Raw genomic sequence first — 17,380 nt, forward strand, 5'->3', positions numbered from 1 at the left:
CAGACAAAGTCTGGCCATTCTTGCTTCCAAGGAGCATTCTGGCTGAACTTCCTCCAGGACAGATTTGTTAGTTCTTTTAGCAGTCCATGATACTTGTACCAATACTACAACTCAAAAGCATCAACTCTTCTTCAGTCTTCCTTATTCATTGTCCAGCCCAAGGAGGGGTCACTATGAGTTGGGACAGACTCTACAGCAGTAAGTTTTTTGGTTAGGTGCACCTTAGTCTTCAAAAAGACGTCTTTGCTCTTCAGCACTGTAAAGAGGTCTTTTGCAGCAGATTTGCCCAGTGCAATATGTCTGTCTGATTTCTTGACTGCTGCTTCCATTGGTGTTGATTGTAGAACTAAATAATATGAAATTTTTGACAACATCAATCTTTTCTCCATTTATCATGATGCTGCTTATTGGTCCAGTTGGGAGGATTTTAGTTTTCTTTATGTTGAGGTGTAATCCATATTGCAGACTACAGTCTTTAATCTTCATCAGTAAGTGCTTCAAGTCATCCTCACTTTCATCGAGCAAGAAATAACAAGCAATAATTTGTGAGTAGATACATAGGTCAATATGTATGCCAAATAGGTGAGGGAGGTCCAACGGGATTACACCACATACATATATAGGTATGATGGTGGATATTTCTACATACATATTTATAAATGCTAATGTATACACACACGCACACATATATAATAGAGCACTTAGGGGCACACTTATAGAAGCTACTTAGACATCGGCACTGAACAACGGACTTGAAGGCTAAGGATCATCGTCTCAGGGGACACCTAGGTCAACTGGTAAAATAGTTCATAAAGTTAGTGTTCTACACCCTAGCCTAGTGGGTGGCCACTGATGTCTTAAAAGCTTGCCAGCAGGCGGCCCCCATTATGCCCTGTGGCTGGGCTCTGAGGACACCAGTTTGTTCCGTCCACCTGGGTCCTGTGAAGGGCACTTGTGCAATGTGTCAGATCGTGGGTTGCACGCAGGCCGTGGTATAGGGAAGGAAGAGCCGACCCTCTAGTTGTGACGATCCCTGAGGTGGGTCTTGGTGCACCCCGCTCTCCTGACAAGGAGGCAGGTCAGGAGTCCCAGGCCCAGCCCTGCATGCCCCGCCCTGTGCCTGATGTCTGCGGCCTGAACCTTCAGCGACAGCGGTTCTGGTTCCGGGAGACCCCCCCGGACAGCCTGCAATACCCCCCAGACCCTGGAGCAGGATCACTATCATACTTTTCTGCCTCTGCCAGCTTTGCAAGCAGGTAGATGGATAAACGAAAGGTGGTGTATCAGGAGAATGGAATACTACTCAGCAGTACAAAGAAAAAATTCCTACTAAACATAGGAATCTCAAAACCATTAAGCTGTGGGAAAGACGCCAGACACAGGAGAAGCTTCCACTCCCATGAAACTCTAGACCAGCACATCTGATTAGTGACAGAAAGCAGGGCTTCTTAGCACCCTGTCACCAGGAGCAGCCTTGCCCCAGAGACCCTCCTGAATCCAAGGGCACTGAGAGGACTTAGTGATGAGGTCACACAAACCCTCCAGACGCCCTAGATGTCCTTGTTTCCATGTTGTAAACCACAATGCACAGATTCGAGAAATGCAGGGAACCGGAGGGCACATATTTTGCCTCCAGGATCAACCTTGCACCGAAGAAAAATAACCCAGAGAATTTATTCTGCAGCCCAGAACTAGGCCAGGATCAAATGGTTGGTGATCAGAGCAAATATTTAAATTGGATAAGTCAAATCGAGCATAATTAAATAAAGTTGTTTAATATGTCTCAAACAGAAAATATCTTTCAAACAGCGTTTTAAACCTTATATTAGAAACCTGGCTGCATGGATGTCTCAAAGCTTAATTGGTGAGCCCAGGAATTTGTTGCTTTTACTTTGAAAAGTGTGATACTCCCTCTATGAAGTAGGGTTTTTTTGTTTGTTTGTGTGTTTGTTTTTCCCTCCCCAATGTGTAAAATGAAATAAAGTTTTAGGGTGGTATTTAACATCATTAATGCAATATAAGAAATACTGGAGAGCTGAAAAAAAAAAAAAATGCAAGCAGTTACTTAAAAAGCAACTATTGGTGTCTTTCCCCCTGGAGCAAAGGAGAATGAAGAAAACTGAAGACTCAAGAAAGCAATTACTCCAGACGACTCATAGCCCACATGAACCACAACCTCCTCTAACATGAGACCAGAAGAACTAGATGGAGCCTGGCTTCTGGTACCAACCACACTGACCAGGACCACCATAGATGGTCCCAGGAAGGATGGGTAAAATATGTGGAACAAAATTCAAGTTAAAAAACAAGACCAGACTTACTGAAAGAGACTAGGGGAACTCCCAAGACTATTGTCCTAAGACAACCTTCTAACTTGAAACTAAAGTCACTTCTGGAGGCCACCACCTCTCAGTCAAATAATAGATGGACCTATAAAATAAACAATAGCACTGTGAAGAATGTGCTCCTTAAAACAATTGGCTGTATGAGACCAAAAGGACAAAATTTGTCCAAAACCAAGGATGAGAAAGCAGGGAGGGACAGGGAAACTAAATGAATGGAAACAGTACCCAGGGAGGAAATGGGGAGAGTGCTGACACATGGTGGGGATTACAACCAATGTCACAGAAAAGTTTGTGTGTGAATTGTTGCTTGGAAAATTAATTTGCTATGTAAATTGACCTAAGCACAATAAATTGTTAAAAAAAAAAAAAAACCTAAAAATAGAGCTATAGTATCCCCCAGCAATTCCACTCCTAGGTGTATATATACTCAAAAGACTTAAAAGCTGAAACTCAGAAAGATACTTGTATAGCAATGTTCACTGTAGCATTATTCACAATAGCAAAAGGTGGCAAGAACCTAAAAGCCTATCAAAAAATGAATAGATAAACAAAATGTGTTACATACATACAATAGGATACTACTCAGTCAGTAGGAGACAAGAGGTCTTAATACATGCTACAGTATGGATGGAGCTCGAATACATTATGCTGAAGGAAAGAAACCAATTACAAAAGGACAAATATTGTATCACCTCACTTATATAAAAAGACAAGAAAAAGCAAATGTACAGAGACCAAAGTTTATTAGAGATTACCAGGGTGGTTGGGGGGGCAGGGGGAAAGGGGCTTAACAGTAATGAAAAAATTTCATTGATTAAGGGTAGGATTGTTTATTTTAATTGCTGTCAATAAGTTGTATACCTATAAATAGTTGAATTGGCAAAAGTTGTGTGATAGATATATTGATAGCAATAACACACACACACACACAAAGTGGCTGCTGAGGATGCTTATATGTAAACAAATACCTCATGGGATTTCGTTTCTTGGTTTGGAGGCTTAAGGTCCTGGTTTCATGAGACATCCCAGTTAATTGGCCTAATAATGTAGTTAGTGCTTCTATTCTACCTCCTACTTCATTGTGCAGTGCCTTGAGTCTTAGGAGCTTGCAGGAAGCCATCCAAGGCACAACTGTAGGTCTCTATACACCTGGAGCATCAGAGGAAGAGGGAAAGTCAGGAATGGGAGGAGGATATGGAATGTGTGGCTGATGCCTCTTTTGCTATAGGACCAGAAGCAATGGATGGTGCCTGGCTACCATGACTGAACTGTTTGATCAGATTCCATCCATAGAAGAATCCTAATCAAAGGGGGGGAAATGCAGAACAGAATTTCAGATTATCATGGACTCTAGACTTTCTGGAGCCATGGAGGCTGGATGAACCCCTGAAACTATTGCCCTGAGATAACCTTTAAACCTTAAACCCACAATATCCTCTGAAGTCATCTTAAAACTGAATACTAGTTTAGCTTAACTAGTAAAAAAAGGTCTGCCTTAAGCACTATGCTCTTTTAAGAACTGTCTATATAGGAGCTCTGGTAGCATAGTGCCTAAGGCACTTGACTGCTAACCAGAAAGCTGGTGGTTCAAACCCACCAGCCACTCCTCAGAAGGAAGGTTGGGCAATCCTACCTCCGTAGTGATACTGCCTCGGAAACCCAAGGAGGGGTCGCTATGAGTTGGGGCAGACTCCACGGCAAATAGCAACAACAACAACATATAGGATGAAACTGACAACAGCAACTTGAAAGATCAGATAGGAACCTTAGGGGGCAATGACTTTCTGTTAGAGAGGAACAACTCAGAAAAAAGGGGTGAGAAGGGTTGTACAACTTGAATAGTGTAATCACTGTCACTGAATTGTACATGTAGAAACTTGAATTGGGGTAGGTTTTGGTGTGTATATTCTCAACAACAACAAAATGAATAAAATTTAGAAAAAGAAAAGAAACAGTTTGTTGGCACTGGAGATAATCCATGGTTTGAACTCAAGGACTTGTTCTCTACATCTGTTGCAAAAAGCAGTTCATGGACCAGCTGCCACCTAGCCCTCTTTCCAGCTATCCCAGATCTGGAAACTGAAAGGAAATGCTACACACCATTTGCTTCCCTTTGGCAAAGAAAAAAAAAAATACACGATCGATACTAGGTTATACCACATGAACTTCCATTATTGGTAGTGCATTTCCTAACCCCTTTCCTACTATACCGTGCCCAAGATACTTTCCCCTTTGGTTAAATTGCCCTCTAGAATCTGCAAAGCCAAGCTGATGTGTGGGGATCAAATTTTCTACAGGTGAATAGTCTTCAGTTGTCATCTTACCTACATCATTTGAAAAGTTAGCCTTTGTTGATGGACTATATATAACTTTATCTCCTCATCCCTCCTCTCTTTACCCTTCCCCCTACATCTTCTATCTTGCTCCTTATATGCCTGTCTCCCAGAGACCACTTCTTGAACTCTAAGCTGAATTGGATATCAGGGTGAAGGGGCAGACATTTGCGGGTGTAAAGCATTAAAGGAAACTAAATAGCAAAGGAAGCAGACTTGGGCTCCTTAAAAGGTCCTCACAGAACTAAAGCACATTTGAACCCCACTTCATAGTTTCAATTTTATTTTATTAGTTTGCGGTCTTTAGAAAGATGCTTTAAGGACAAGAATTAGAGAAGCATTTATGCCTTTGGCTGAGTGTAACTGATCAGAACTAAAATCCTCTCTCCTATTATTCCAGCCTTAAAAATGCTCACTTGGCACAGAAATATCCAGAAACAGAAATTCCAAATTAAAGAGACTATAATCAACCTGGCTATGATATAGACATAGCATAGTCTTTGAGTGAAACCAAGATTTCATGCAATAAAACCCCTTTGGTGTTGAGAAGACCTACAATCAGATGGTAGAACACAGTTGCTAATGGAGAGAAGTAGCAGAATAGCCAGTTCAAGAGACTAGACAGCCCCCAAATGTGTATTTTGGCTCCCAATTACAGTAATGACTTTACCTTTTATATTAGATTTGCAATGGCCAATATTAGAGCTCATTTTCCTTCACTAGTTGTTTGAAGATTGGGACAACTGACCTCTAGGAGGGAAGAACAGCCAGCCAGAGATTTATAAATAGCTGTGGATGGTCCACAAATGGATGTGTCAATTTAGTACTTTATAAGGGCTGCTTAGAATCACAAGATGTTAAAGGAAAAGCTTTGTCTCAGAAGATCACATAATTTGGGTTCTTGGGAAATGCATTTGCTGGGATCCTCTCTCCACAAATGGGTGGGTCACTCCTATCACAGCCTCCCAGCACTCTGCAGGAGAGGCTGTGTGGTATATTACAGAAAGTACTGGGTTCAGAATCTGAGGACCAGTTCTTTACTTGTGTCACTTCCTCACTGAACTTCTCAGCTTCTTCCTCATTAAACTAGGAATTAATCCACATTACAGAGTTGTTGTCATTACTGTGAGGGTAAAATAAAATAATGGATGGGAAAGGAGCTTTTAAAAACAGTAAGTGCCACCAACCAGCAGGTCATCTTAGTCCCAATAGCATTTATGCCTCTGTAATGACATCTACCAAGGAGCTCTGGTGGCGTAGAGGATAAGGCATTTGGCTACTAACCAGGTCAGTGGTTCAAACTCACCAGCCACTCCACCGAAAAAAAATTGGGCAATGCGGGTCACTATGAGTTGGAATTGACTCGATGGCAGTGGATTTTTTTGTAATCACATCTACCAGATTCTGTCTAGCATTATAGTTCTTCGTTTATTCCTCCTTGGATTCTGTCCTTATCCTCCCCAACTAGGCTGAAGGTTATTTCAGGTGGACTGAGCTGTATTTTTATCTGCAGGCCTTCCTAAAAGCCACAGTACCTTTTACATGTTGTTATTGTTAGCTGCTGTTGTGTCTGTCCCCGACTGAAGGAGACCCCATGCACTGAAACGTTGCCTGATCCTGCACTAGCCATGATTGGTTAGGGACTAGACAGCTGTGATCCACAGTGTTTCCCTGGAAGTAGACATCCAGGCCTTTCTACCTACTCTGTCTTAGTCTAAAAGCTCCACTGACATCTGTTCAGCATGATGGCAACATCTGTCCCTCCATTGACAGATGGATGGTGGCTATAACCTTTCACACAGCACTTGCTAAACTGGATCACTTTTAATAAACTACTGTTGTGTTGGTCAAATTTCATTTTTTCTACGACTTCAAAAAAATCCCAACTGAGAAAATTTCAAGGGATTATTGTGCCTTTTCTTTTCTTTCTTTCACAACAAAAGAGAGTAAGAGGCACAATGCATGTTTACCAAAGACTTGCATAAAATGTTTATTGTATCCTTTTAATTAGTTCACTTTTAGATGAAATGTAAAGGAATACAGATTCAGATGTATGAATGTTGTCACAAATTGGAAAGAATTGAAGAATCAAGTTTTACAAAATCAGTTTAATGCCGCTGAGGGAAAATGAGAAAAATAGAACAGATCTATGAATTGCTTACTTAAGTCCATACTGGAGTGTTTTGGGTCCCTTTTTGGTCCCTTCTAGGGTTTCTTAGAGTCCTGTAGACTGTTATTCACTGTCCACATATGCATATGTAAAAATATACCATCTATAAATAGCCTTTTCAGTGAAATTAAAGATGGGAGTGGAAGATTTTCCCAGTATAATTGCAGAGCTCAAACCTACAGCTGTTATACTCTAGAGTCCGACCAACAAAATTCCTAATATCAGTATTTATATCAAGCGCATTTTTAAAATTCAATTTTTTTTCTTTAATGGTAAGATATTGTCAATAGGACATTTTTTACTTATTGCCAAGATTTCTCACATACTTACTTTAAAAAGATTAGATGTTGCATGGGGTTGTTTTGTAGACTAGTTTTGTTTTATAAACTGAAGATTTTCACAACTGTTTCTGCTCCTTATCTAGGGATTAACGCCAAACTCCTGCCAATGTTTTCTTAAACTATATACATGCCCTTTCACAAACACTCTCCTTCACGTATTTTGTGCTAAGACGCACCTCCTTAAACTTATCCCTGACCTTCCAAAATACTTAGGTAAGAATCGACTGCATACGCCGTACCACAATATGAAAGGAGTTAAATGGAGCCCTTTTATCTTCACTTACAAAAAAGCAGGTAGTAAAGTATTCATATACAGGCTTTGTCCCCCAGCTAGAGACCCAAACTCATCTATCTCTGAGAGACCCGAAGGACAAGGCAGGGCTGATGAGAGGACACGTTTATACGAGCAGTCACACAGCTCTCCCAGTAGAAGAGTCTAAGTGTCCCCAGCAGTTAATTTGTGAGCAAAATCCCTGTTGAGAGCCTTCCACCTATTCTAAAAGCAAACATTCCTAACAGGCAGTATTAGTATGGTGTTAAGAGAGGCCTGCATGCTTTACCTAAAAGGTGTTGTTTTATGAGCAAACTATGGATAAATTCTAAGAGACTTGAGGTCGGTGTTCTTTTCCTTCCTTGATGCCAAAATCTTCACAGGTTAAGATGACCTCACACCCATTGTGATGTTCAAAACCCAGGAGGATCATAAAGGAAAGCTGCTTTGCACAGCACACACGCGTGTGGCTTCCTCCTGGGGAGAACTGTCTGTCACTGGTTTTCATTCCTTGTGTTTGTAAAACACACCAGCCGTGTGTGAGCCTGTTAATTAAAACAAAAACAGAACTGTCTCTGTGAAGCGTTGGAACTGCAGAAATTTTGAGCTGAAGCAGGGGAGGAAAAACAGCAGTACTCAATCTGCTGCTGGTCTCAACTGCTGTCGGATAACGAAGAGAATGTGTTACAAAAAGGCAGGTAACAGGCACCTGAATTAAAGAAGTGAGTAAAAAAATGCGAGGTTTGGAATTGGAATGATTAGAATGCCTCTGTCATTCCCCCGAGGGACTGTTTTAATATCAAAGTGTCTGAATAGCGAAGGCATCTTTCTGTCACATCTGATTCCAAAGTTAGCCTCTCCTCCTAAAGGGAAGAATAGCTTCCCTGGCTTCTGAGGCCATCCCCGGGTCAGGCCTGGAGTCTATTTCTGCCAGAGCTGCTGAGTCACTGCCACTTCAGGGAGTCACTTGACCTCTAGTTCAGTTAACCTAGAAGGCAGAGTGAAACCTGCAGCTGAGAAGTTTCCACAGGCAAGTTCTCTGCTTTTTATCCCAACCACCACCTGAACCCATTTAAATACAACGATTTAGATGAGGTGCATTTAGAATACAAAAACACTAATTAGTTAAAAAATAGAAACAACTCACTCAACTCTTCTCATAGAAAGCATCACCAGAAAAGCAGAAAATAACTAAAATATCTTCCAGTCTTCTCGCTAATATGGACTGAATCCCCTAAAGCAAGTAAAACCAAGGATCAGACAGGAAAAACAAACAAACAAACTTAGGGTCATAACCCATGTGTCAGAGTAGCACTGTCCCATAGGGTTTCCTTGGGTTGAGTCTTTATGGAAGCAGTTCATCAGGCCTTTCTTCCACATGGAGCAGACATCTCTCTAGAAGAAATGCTTATTCTGCACCTTCAGTAAGGCATCCCAAACCAAGTGTATGTGAGTGGTAGTGGTGAGAGGTGAGTACAGGCAGAAAGCAGTAGCTGGGGGGAAAAAAGACAGTTAAAGCATTCATTACACTCTATTTTAACAGGCAGGGAAAAAGAAAGATTGAAATAATATATGACATCCTCCTTAATAGGGGACACAACCAAGTGTTCCTCTACACCTTCTTTCCATAACAAAAAGTTCTTTTCTTTGGTTTAACAAATACAGGTACAGCAAACTAAAGAAACATTTACTTTTGTATTTTTTAAAAAAATTTATTTGTGATCTGTACATGTGATAAAGTGGGGCTTCACTGTAGACCTTTAAAGGCAAAACAAAACAAAAATCCAAAGTAAAAATGTATAAATACAATATATATTTTCTTACAAAAATGGGAGATTTACAAAATATACATACTGCACTTGTCTCTATTTTACAATTTTCACATGCACTTAAGAGAAACAACACACAAGATGCCGAAAACCTGTGTAGTGGGAATTTAAAAAATCTGGAAGATGAGACAGTTTTCAAGGTTTAAGAGACACCATGTCAATTTTAACTTTAATATCAAAAGCTGCTCCAATCAATTAAACATTACACATATGGCGTTTCTTGTATTGCTGACAGTACCCTCCTCTGTGGCAGGTATTTTAAAAACTGTTCTGAGAAACAAGATAGTGTAGCCTGTGACTGGAGGGCAGCGTCAAAGGTGCAGTAAAGGTTAAGTTCCCATGACTCTCTGCTCAGCTTTAGACCATTATGCAAAAGAATCAGAGTTCTATTACAGGAAAAAAGTACATGATTTAAGATTAATAAATTGAAGTCATCCAGCACATTTCAGAGAACTCCAGAATTACTTTGAAGTTTACCTTCTTTTAATGACTTTCCCTAAAAATGAGGCCCATGGTTCCAACTTTCCTCTTCATTCACTATTGGCTTCTCTGCACATCACCTCCCTACCCAGCTACAAAGCCAGGGTCAATGTAGAAATGATGTTTTACAAACAGATGTATGGAACTGAGAAAAAAGGGACAAAAATGGTTCTTCTCTTTTTTTTTCTTTTTAATTTTTCTTTATTATGAGGCTGAAGGCATTATGCTTTTCCTTTATCTTGAAATATTCAAATACAAGGAAAAATGAAAAAGAAAACCTAAATACAGGCTTATAGGAAGGAGAAAAAAAAAATGGAGATTTCCCTGACCATTTTAAGCCAGACTGTTGGATCACATGTTCTGAATTAAATTTATTTAAAACAAAACCCCTTGCATTTTCTTTAGCCAAGTCAGAACCTCTGACTTAGTGGGGTATGAAAGCACACTGCCCATCACTTTTCCTTAAAAAGGAATGTTTATCTCAACCACATTGACATCCACAGGGAAACCTCGGACTCGCGCTGCTTTGCCTGTAAAAGTTGCTGTCTTCACAGTTATGCCTTTCCATGGGGAGACACTTTTGTTTCCTCTTTTGTCTCTTACAACAAAGACGGGGGTAAAATGCATTCCTGTTTGGAAAAGCAACAAGTCATCACTTCTCAGGGTCTTAAAACAAACACAAGACCCTTCTCCTTCTTTCTTCCTCCTTTCGCGGTGTCTTCCCCAGAAAATGAAAAAGTGGCAGAAATACCTACTACTTCTCTACTCTGGCGGATCTCGAAATGCTATGGTCATTTCTTTAGCATTCCCACATTAGGATTCTAGGAGGCAGGCCTCCCAAGACTTTCAAATGCTGATTTTACAAGACTTGAAAGGGCTAGGGGAGGAAAAACAAGCGGGAGGGGGCCGGGAGGAGAGACTGTAATGTCTGACCCTGGAAATTAACCCATCTGGGCTCCAGTTTGGCCCCAGTGAAAAGAGATTATGGTTTGACCACCGCTTGACAAGGACACCGCAGGGAGTCCTCCCTCTTCCCAACAAAGCGGCCGCCGCAGACAGAGCTGTACCTTTCACCCGGGCCTCACAGGCGTGGGGACAGGCCACGACGGTTCCTCCTCCTGTGTCTTTCAGGCAGCGGAGGAACCGCTCGCAGCCCCAGCGCAGCCCCTGCGCCGGGGAGGAACTCGCAGCAGTCTCTGCAGCTCTCAATTTTCACTGTAGGCCTAAATCTGCCCTTACCTTACATGATTAATACCATCCTATTATCACCGCCATGATCCTGCAAGTCTTTGTGCCAGAAGCCTTTTCACCCAAACCGTCTTTCCACCAGGCCTCTTTCCAAACCCACTCCTCGCCCCAAATCTGCAACTGACTCCTCTCTTCCAGGTCACTGCTCAGTGGCGGGGGAGAAGGTTACAGACACAAATCCCCCACCCTGCAGTTCTTTCCCCGCCGCGCCTCTCCCCGCCGCGAGGGGGTGCGGGAGGGTGGGGGAGGGGCCGGGGCTCATACCGCAGTCTCCCCCTTGCTGCTGTGGCTGAGTCTGTGGTAGAAGCGGCGCCACGACTGCAGGGTCTTGCCGGACCAGATCCAGAAGCCGGTTGTGATGCCCACGATCATGGTCATCAGGTACTTGATCATGAAGACCGTGAAGTCGGGGCTCATGGGCGGGAAGTGGCCGGGCGGGCAGGGCACCGCGTAGCTCTTGCACGTCTGCAGGAGCCAGGTGCGCTCCCAGTGCTCGCGGAAGGCCTGCTCATAGAAGTAGCAGGCCAGCACGATAGTGGCAGGCACTGTGTAGAGCACGCTAAAGACGCCGATGCGTACCATGAGCTTCTCCAGCTTCTCTGTCTTGGTGCCGTCGTGCTTCATGATGGTGCGGATGCGGAAGAGAGACACGAAGCCGGCCAGCAGGAAGGACGTGCCGATGAAGAGGTAGACAAACAGGGGCGCCAGCACGAAGCCCCGCAGCGCATCCACGCTGGACAGGCCCACGTAGCACACCCCGCTGAGCAGGTCCCCGTCCACCTGGCCCATGGCCAGGATGGTGATGGTCTTGACAGCGGGCACGGCCCACGCCGCCAGGTGGAAGTACTGCGAGTTGGCCTCAATGGCCTCGTGGCCCCACTTCATTCCAGCTGCCAGGAACCAGGTGAGCGACAGGATGACCCACCAGATGGAGCTGGCCATGCCGAAGAAGTAGAGCACCATGAAGAGGATGGTGCAGCCCTCCTTCTTGGTGCCCTGCGCCACCGTGCGGTAGCCGTCGTCCGAGAAGCGCTCCACGCACACGGCGCGGTCCTCCAGCAGGAAGCCGGCCACGTGCGCCAAGGCCACCATGAAGTAGCAGCCCGACAGGAAGATGATGGGCCGCTCAGGGTAGCTGAAGCGCCGCATGTCCACCAGGTAGGTGAGCACGGTGAAGAGCGTCGAGGCGCAGCACAGCACCGACCACACGCCCACCCACAGGCGGGCGAAGCGCCTTTCTTCCTCCTTAAAGTACATGAGGCCGTTGGCGCGGCCAGGTTCGCACGGGGCCCCGCAGTCGCGCTCGCCCAAGAAGCGGTAGCCCAGGTAGGGGGGCACTTTGAGCTGGCGAGGGCACGAGAAGGGGAAAGTGGAGCGGCCCCTGCCGTCTGCAGCCCCCGGGGGCAGCGCGGTGAAGGGTAGGTCGGGCAGGTAGGGCGCGGTGGGGTAAGCGGTGGGACCGCCGCCGGGACCTCCCGAGCCGTCCGACGTGTTCTGGCCCACGCAGATCTCGCCCGCGCCATGCACCGGGAAATTCTCGCAGCGCAGCCTTTCGGGCCACTGGAAGCCGAACTTGTTCATGAGCGCCTCGCAGCCCTGGCGGGCGCGCTCACATAGAGAACGGCAAGGCGGGATGGCCTGCTCCAGGACCGTGCACACCGGCGCGTACATGGAGCACAGGAAGAAGCGCAGCTCTGGGGAACACTGCACCTTCACCAGCGGGTAGAACTGGTGCACCTCGAGGCCCGCGTCCTCTTGGTTCGTGTGGCCCAGCAGGTTGGGCAGGATGGTCTGGTTGTAAGCGATGTCCGTGCACAGCGGGATGGAGATGGGCTGACAGAAGCCGTGGTCTGGCACCGAGATGCCCTTCTCGCCGTGGTAGGGCTGCGCCCCAGCGTCCGCAGGCAGCGTGCCCAGCAGCGCCAGCACCAGGGCGCACAGTCCCAGGGGAGAGCGCGACGCAGCCGCTCCGAGGCCCCGCATCGCCGGCTGAAGGTGCAGCGGCGCTCTCAGCCGGAGAAGCGAGACGAGACGACTGGGAGAGGTTTGGATCCGTGGAGGCGAAGCCGCGCCCGGCGCATGAGAATCCTCTCGGCGCCGGGGCCTGGCCGTGGGTGGCGTGGAGCCGAGGGCGCTGCCGCCCGGGTGCCCGCGCCGCGGGGGCGAGGCCGCCAGCAGCGGGGGCGCCGCAGCCGTCTCCACCCAGCACTTGCCAGGCCGCCTGGGCCCCAAACTCGTCCGCCTGGGCCAGAGGCGCCGAGAGGGGCTGCCTTCCCCTCCTCGCAGAGCCGTAACGGAGCGGCTTCCTCTGCGGCGAGGAGCGACAAGCGTCTCCGGTTACCCTTCAAAGTTTGCCCAAGTCTCTCGGCCCCCAGCGCACAGTAACGCACACGCTCCCCACACCAAGTCCGTCCCCGCCAGGCGAGAGGCCGGCGCCGCAGCCTGCTCCCCTGGACCGCCGCCTCGGCGCTGCTGCTCCGCCTCCTCGCCTCGAGGCTCTGCTCGCCGCCGCCTCCTTCTTCACTCTCTGCTCCTTCTTCAGCCCCCAAAATCTCGACCCCAAGTTTCAGCCAAAAGGCTGACTCTCGCTCAGAGTCTGATCGGCGCCTTTGAGCCAAGAGCTCAGCAACTTCTTTTTGGAAATCCTGTTACTCTACGTCCGAAGCTGCGAGGCCCCAGCGCCCGCGGCCTGGCCGGGCCTCTCCAGCCCCGCGCAGCCCTCGTCCGTCCGCCGCCGCCGCCACCGCCCGCCGGGAGGGAGAGCCGAGTAACGCCTTGGAGTCGCGCAACTCGGTAGAAGAAGCTTCGGGCTTGCAGGGTTCGGGGCCGCCCCGCCCCCTCCCCTCCCCCCATTCACAAACCACTCCGGGGCGCGCCCCCCAGTTCCCGGGCAGCCCAATGGCAGCCTTTGTTTTCTCTGGAGCCGTCCTCGGATTGGGTGGAAGTCGGAAGGGGCGGGCGAGGGAACGAGGGAGGCGGTGTCTGCAGCGCTTTGGGCGGATTCCTGAGGGGAGGGGCGGGGACTGGGAGGAAAAAGTTAGGAAAAACTTTTACCCTGCAAACGCTCTGGGGGTAGAAACGGCTCCAGAAAGGGGATTTTACTTGAAAGATTTGCTCCTCTTCCGGGTACACTAAAATGTGCATTCCTGAGCTGAAGGCGCGATCTGGAAAGGCTTCTAAGGACAGAAACTGAGAGAGGCGCTGCGCCTCAGCGAAGAGAGCTGTGGCTCGCAGTCACGTTAGCCTACCCGGCCTCAAAATGCTGGCTGGCGGGGTGTGTGGGGCTGGGGGCTTGGGTAGCCGATGTCCTAAATGGGAGGCGCAGTCCGAGGCCGAGTGTGCGCCTCGCTGCTCGCTTTTCTCTCCCAGACCTAAGCCGACCACGTGAGGCCACAATCTCCGTTCACCTCCGGGATCCCCCAGTTGTGAAAAAGGAGGGAGGGCCATCCCGGCGGAGAAATTGGATTCAGACAGAGCGGCCGAGTTAGGCGCGAGGAAGTGCAGACGCTTCGGTGGGGCTAGAGAGCAGGAGACGTCGGTCCCCGCCACCCCGGCCGCGCGCACGGCCCAGGGGCTAAGTTGCTGGTGTGGCTCTAGGGAGGTTATGAGAAAACTAAGTGTTTGGGGAAGACGGTTTTGAAAGGAACTGAGAGAGACGGACTGCCGAGGAAGGCTGTACGATTGAAAGCGCATCTGCCACTGCCCTGTTATCCCTAGTTCTGCGGCGCGTGGACATTCGCGATCTCATCAGCGTGGCAGGAGCAGTCACTCGACCCTCCCTTTGGAATGGTGCTTAGAAAAGTTGTAATGCGTATTAGAAACAGGGCCATCTGCTAATTAAGGAGTCTTCAAAACGTGACAAGGGGTTATTCTCATTCTCGGGTAGCGTTTTCTGATTGGCAAGCGTTCCTTTGTTCTTGGTCACATCCTTGCCCCGCTCTGGGCGCTGGGCGCTGGCGCGCGCTCTCGGGTTATCCGTGGCGAGGTTAGAAGTTACTCAGCCGGGCGGGGGTTCCCTTCCCTCTCTCCGCGCAGCGAGGGATGTGATGAATTCCCATGCAGGAAACTGACATGTCGAGAAAGGAAGAAAACAAAACAAAACAAACAAACAAACAAACAAACCAATCTCCCTCTCTCTCACACACACACACAGCGATACTGTGCTATTTAAAAAAAAAAAAAACGTTACTCCGGACGAGCCAGCTGCCAGTTGCAGTTCCGGGCGCTGGAACTCTGAGGTGGAGTTTTTGCAGAAGGCGCGGCCTCCGCTGCCCTTGGTGCGCTGCTTCTCCAGCAAGAGGAAAATGATTCTGGAATCTAAGACGATTCATCGAGCTCCCTTCCATGGGAGAGTTCGGCCTCCTCTGTTTTTCTTTTATTTATTTTCTTGTTTTTAAATTTTGTAGGGGAATCTTCCAATTCACAGTTCTGTGACATTTCCCGCTCTCTCCAATTTCTGCGTCTGGAAGGTGGAATGTAGGGCGGGGGTAAAGTGTCAGCAGCTCACAAGCTCCTTCGGGCCCTCAACCCAGTGCTCATCTTTTCCTCCAAATCCTTGCTTTTTCCTTTATACCCGGGGTGGCTTTTTTTGTGTTTTAACCACATTGGGGTATCTGTCTCAAACTAATATGAAGAATTAACGATGTTTGCTTTTTAAATGTATCATTCTTCCCCTGTTTTTTATTATTTTTTTAAAGGGGTCCTTTGTTTTTTCTTTTAAAATTATTATTCTTATTACCTAACATTAGGAAGCGTTCATATTGCATTGAAAGATGTAGGTTGCTTAAAGACAATGCCACTGCTTTTCTTTGTCATTTAAAGTGTGTGTGTGTGTGTGTGTGTGTGTGTGTGTGTGTGTGTGTAGGGGTCAGGAGAGGAAGGGGGTTGGAATTTCTCTCCATGACCTTCAGGATATTCTCCTTTTCCAAATCAAATTTTCATGTTTATTCATCAGGCCACTGATCTAAGTCATCTTTGCTTATGGAGGGAGAAATAGAAGTACTGTCATCAAATAAAACGAAAACAGACAGGATAAAAATACTGTCTCAAATACAACCAAAACCAGTTTAGTTGATGAGGTTCTACTCCTCATAGTTCCAGACAGCTCCCTGATGTTAGGTAATAGGGATAATATTGAGCAAGAAAAAAGAGACCTCTTAAAAAAAAAAAAAAAGCAAAACCATACAGAGGACGAATAAAATATTTAAAAACCATCTACTGTCGTGTGGATTCCAACTCATAGTGACCCTGTGGGACAGAGTACAAGTGCCCCATAGAGTTTCTGAGGCTGTAAATCTTTATGGAAGTAGCCTGCCACATCTTTCTCTTGGGAGAGGCTTGTAAGTTCTTTTGGTTAGCAGCCCAATGCTTTAACCACTGTACCACCAACTTTCCTTAATCTAAGTATTTACAAAAAAACAAACCCACTGCCATTGAGTGGATACAGACTGTGATGTAGAAAACCCCTCCCAGCTCAGAAGTGCCACAGATGTGAGTTCTCGTGTTCTGTCCCAGGCAGTAAAGTGCAAACACCAGAGAAGCAAAGGCAATTTTCTTTTTTTTTAAGTTTGTATTTTTTTAGGTGATATTTTTTTTAAAAAAAAGAAAACCACCTCACTCCAGAATTACTATGAAAAACGAGAATTGGCTGTTTGTAAGCAGGGTGCAATAGCTTTCCATGCCTTACCTGACATGCAGTGGTAAATAATCAAGGGAAGTAGATTAGACAAAGTAAATACATGGCGTAGGGGGCTCAATAATCTGTTTTAGGCTAATGTACTAACATTGGTTTACATTCTGTCCAGAATCAATTTCTTTTCCAAGCAACACCTTCAAAGCTAGAGACACAGCTGCCAAAGCTGCTACCTGGTATCTTCTTTGGAGGGCTAAGGGTGGGACATTTTGTTACTGTCTGCTGCAAATCTTCCAACTGTCCCTGCCCTTTGAAACAAAAAAGGCCTTTATTTCTTCACTCCATATAGTCCCACAGAGAAGTGATGCTATTCATTGGCTCCAGTTTTAAAAATGCTACTTATTTTGGCCATGACCCAGGTTCTATCTAGTTGAATTACATTCTGATGTCAGGCAAGATTTGAAAATGGCCACCTTCGTGGTGCCACAATCCTGTGGTTGTAGAGAAACTCCAGCTGCAAGAATTAATCACGTAAGACCAGAAAGGGCAGCTTTCAGCACATACTTCCCTTTCTGGCCTCCCTTTTACCAATTTGTGACATTACAACATTGAGGATTTGGACTTTCCAGTTGCCAGTTGGCCACTGGCTTTTGTTCTTTTTAGTTTGGGGTGTCAGATCATTCAAAGAATGGGACTAAAACAGACTTTCAAGTGTTAATGAAAGTTAGAGA

The 17,380-nt window shown here is 46.4% G+C and overlaps 1 protein-coding gene across 1 annotated transcript; it reads right to left on the reverse strand.

Moving 5' to 3' along the window:
- Nucleotides 1-11,275: 11,275 nt before the first annotated feature.
- Nucleotides 11,276-13,000, reverse strand: FZD7 (frizzled class receptor 7). Its single transcript, XM_007935077.2, has one exon. It carries the CDS (start codon nucleotides 12,998-13,000, stop codon nucleotides 11,276-11,278), a length of 1,725 nt encoding a protein of 574 aa, XP_007933268.1.
- Between the last annotated feature and the right edge of the window lie 4,380 nt (nucleotides 13,001-17,380).

Source organism: Orycteropus afer, unplaced genomic scaffold (genome assembly GCF_000298275.1).
Source record: "Orycteropus afer afer isolate SDZICR_OR568_19922 unplaced genomic scaffold, OryAfe1.0 scaffold00002, whole genome shotgun sequence".
In the NCBI taxonomy this organism is placed as follows: Eukaryota; Metazoa; Chordata; class Mammalia; order Tubulidentata; family Orycteropodidae; genus Orycteropus; species Orycteropus afer.

What these genes read in the sequence shown, in the direction of transcription:
- FZD7 (XM_007935077.2), bottom strand. Translation starts at nt 13,000, where the DNA reads ATGCGGGGCCTCGGAGCGGCTGCGTCGCGCTCTCCCCTGGGACTGTGC.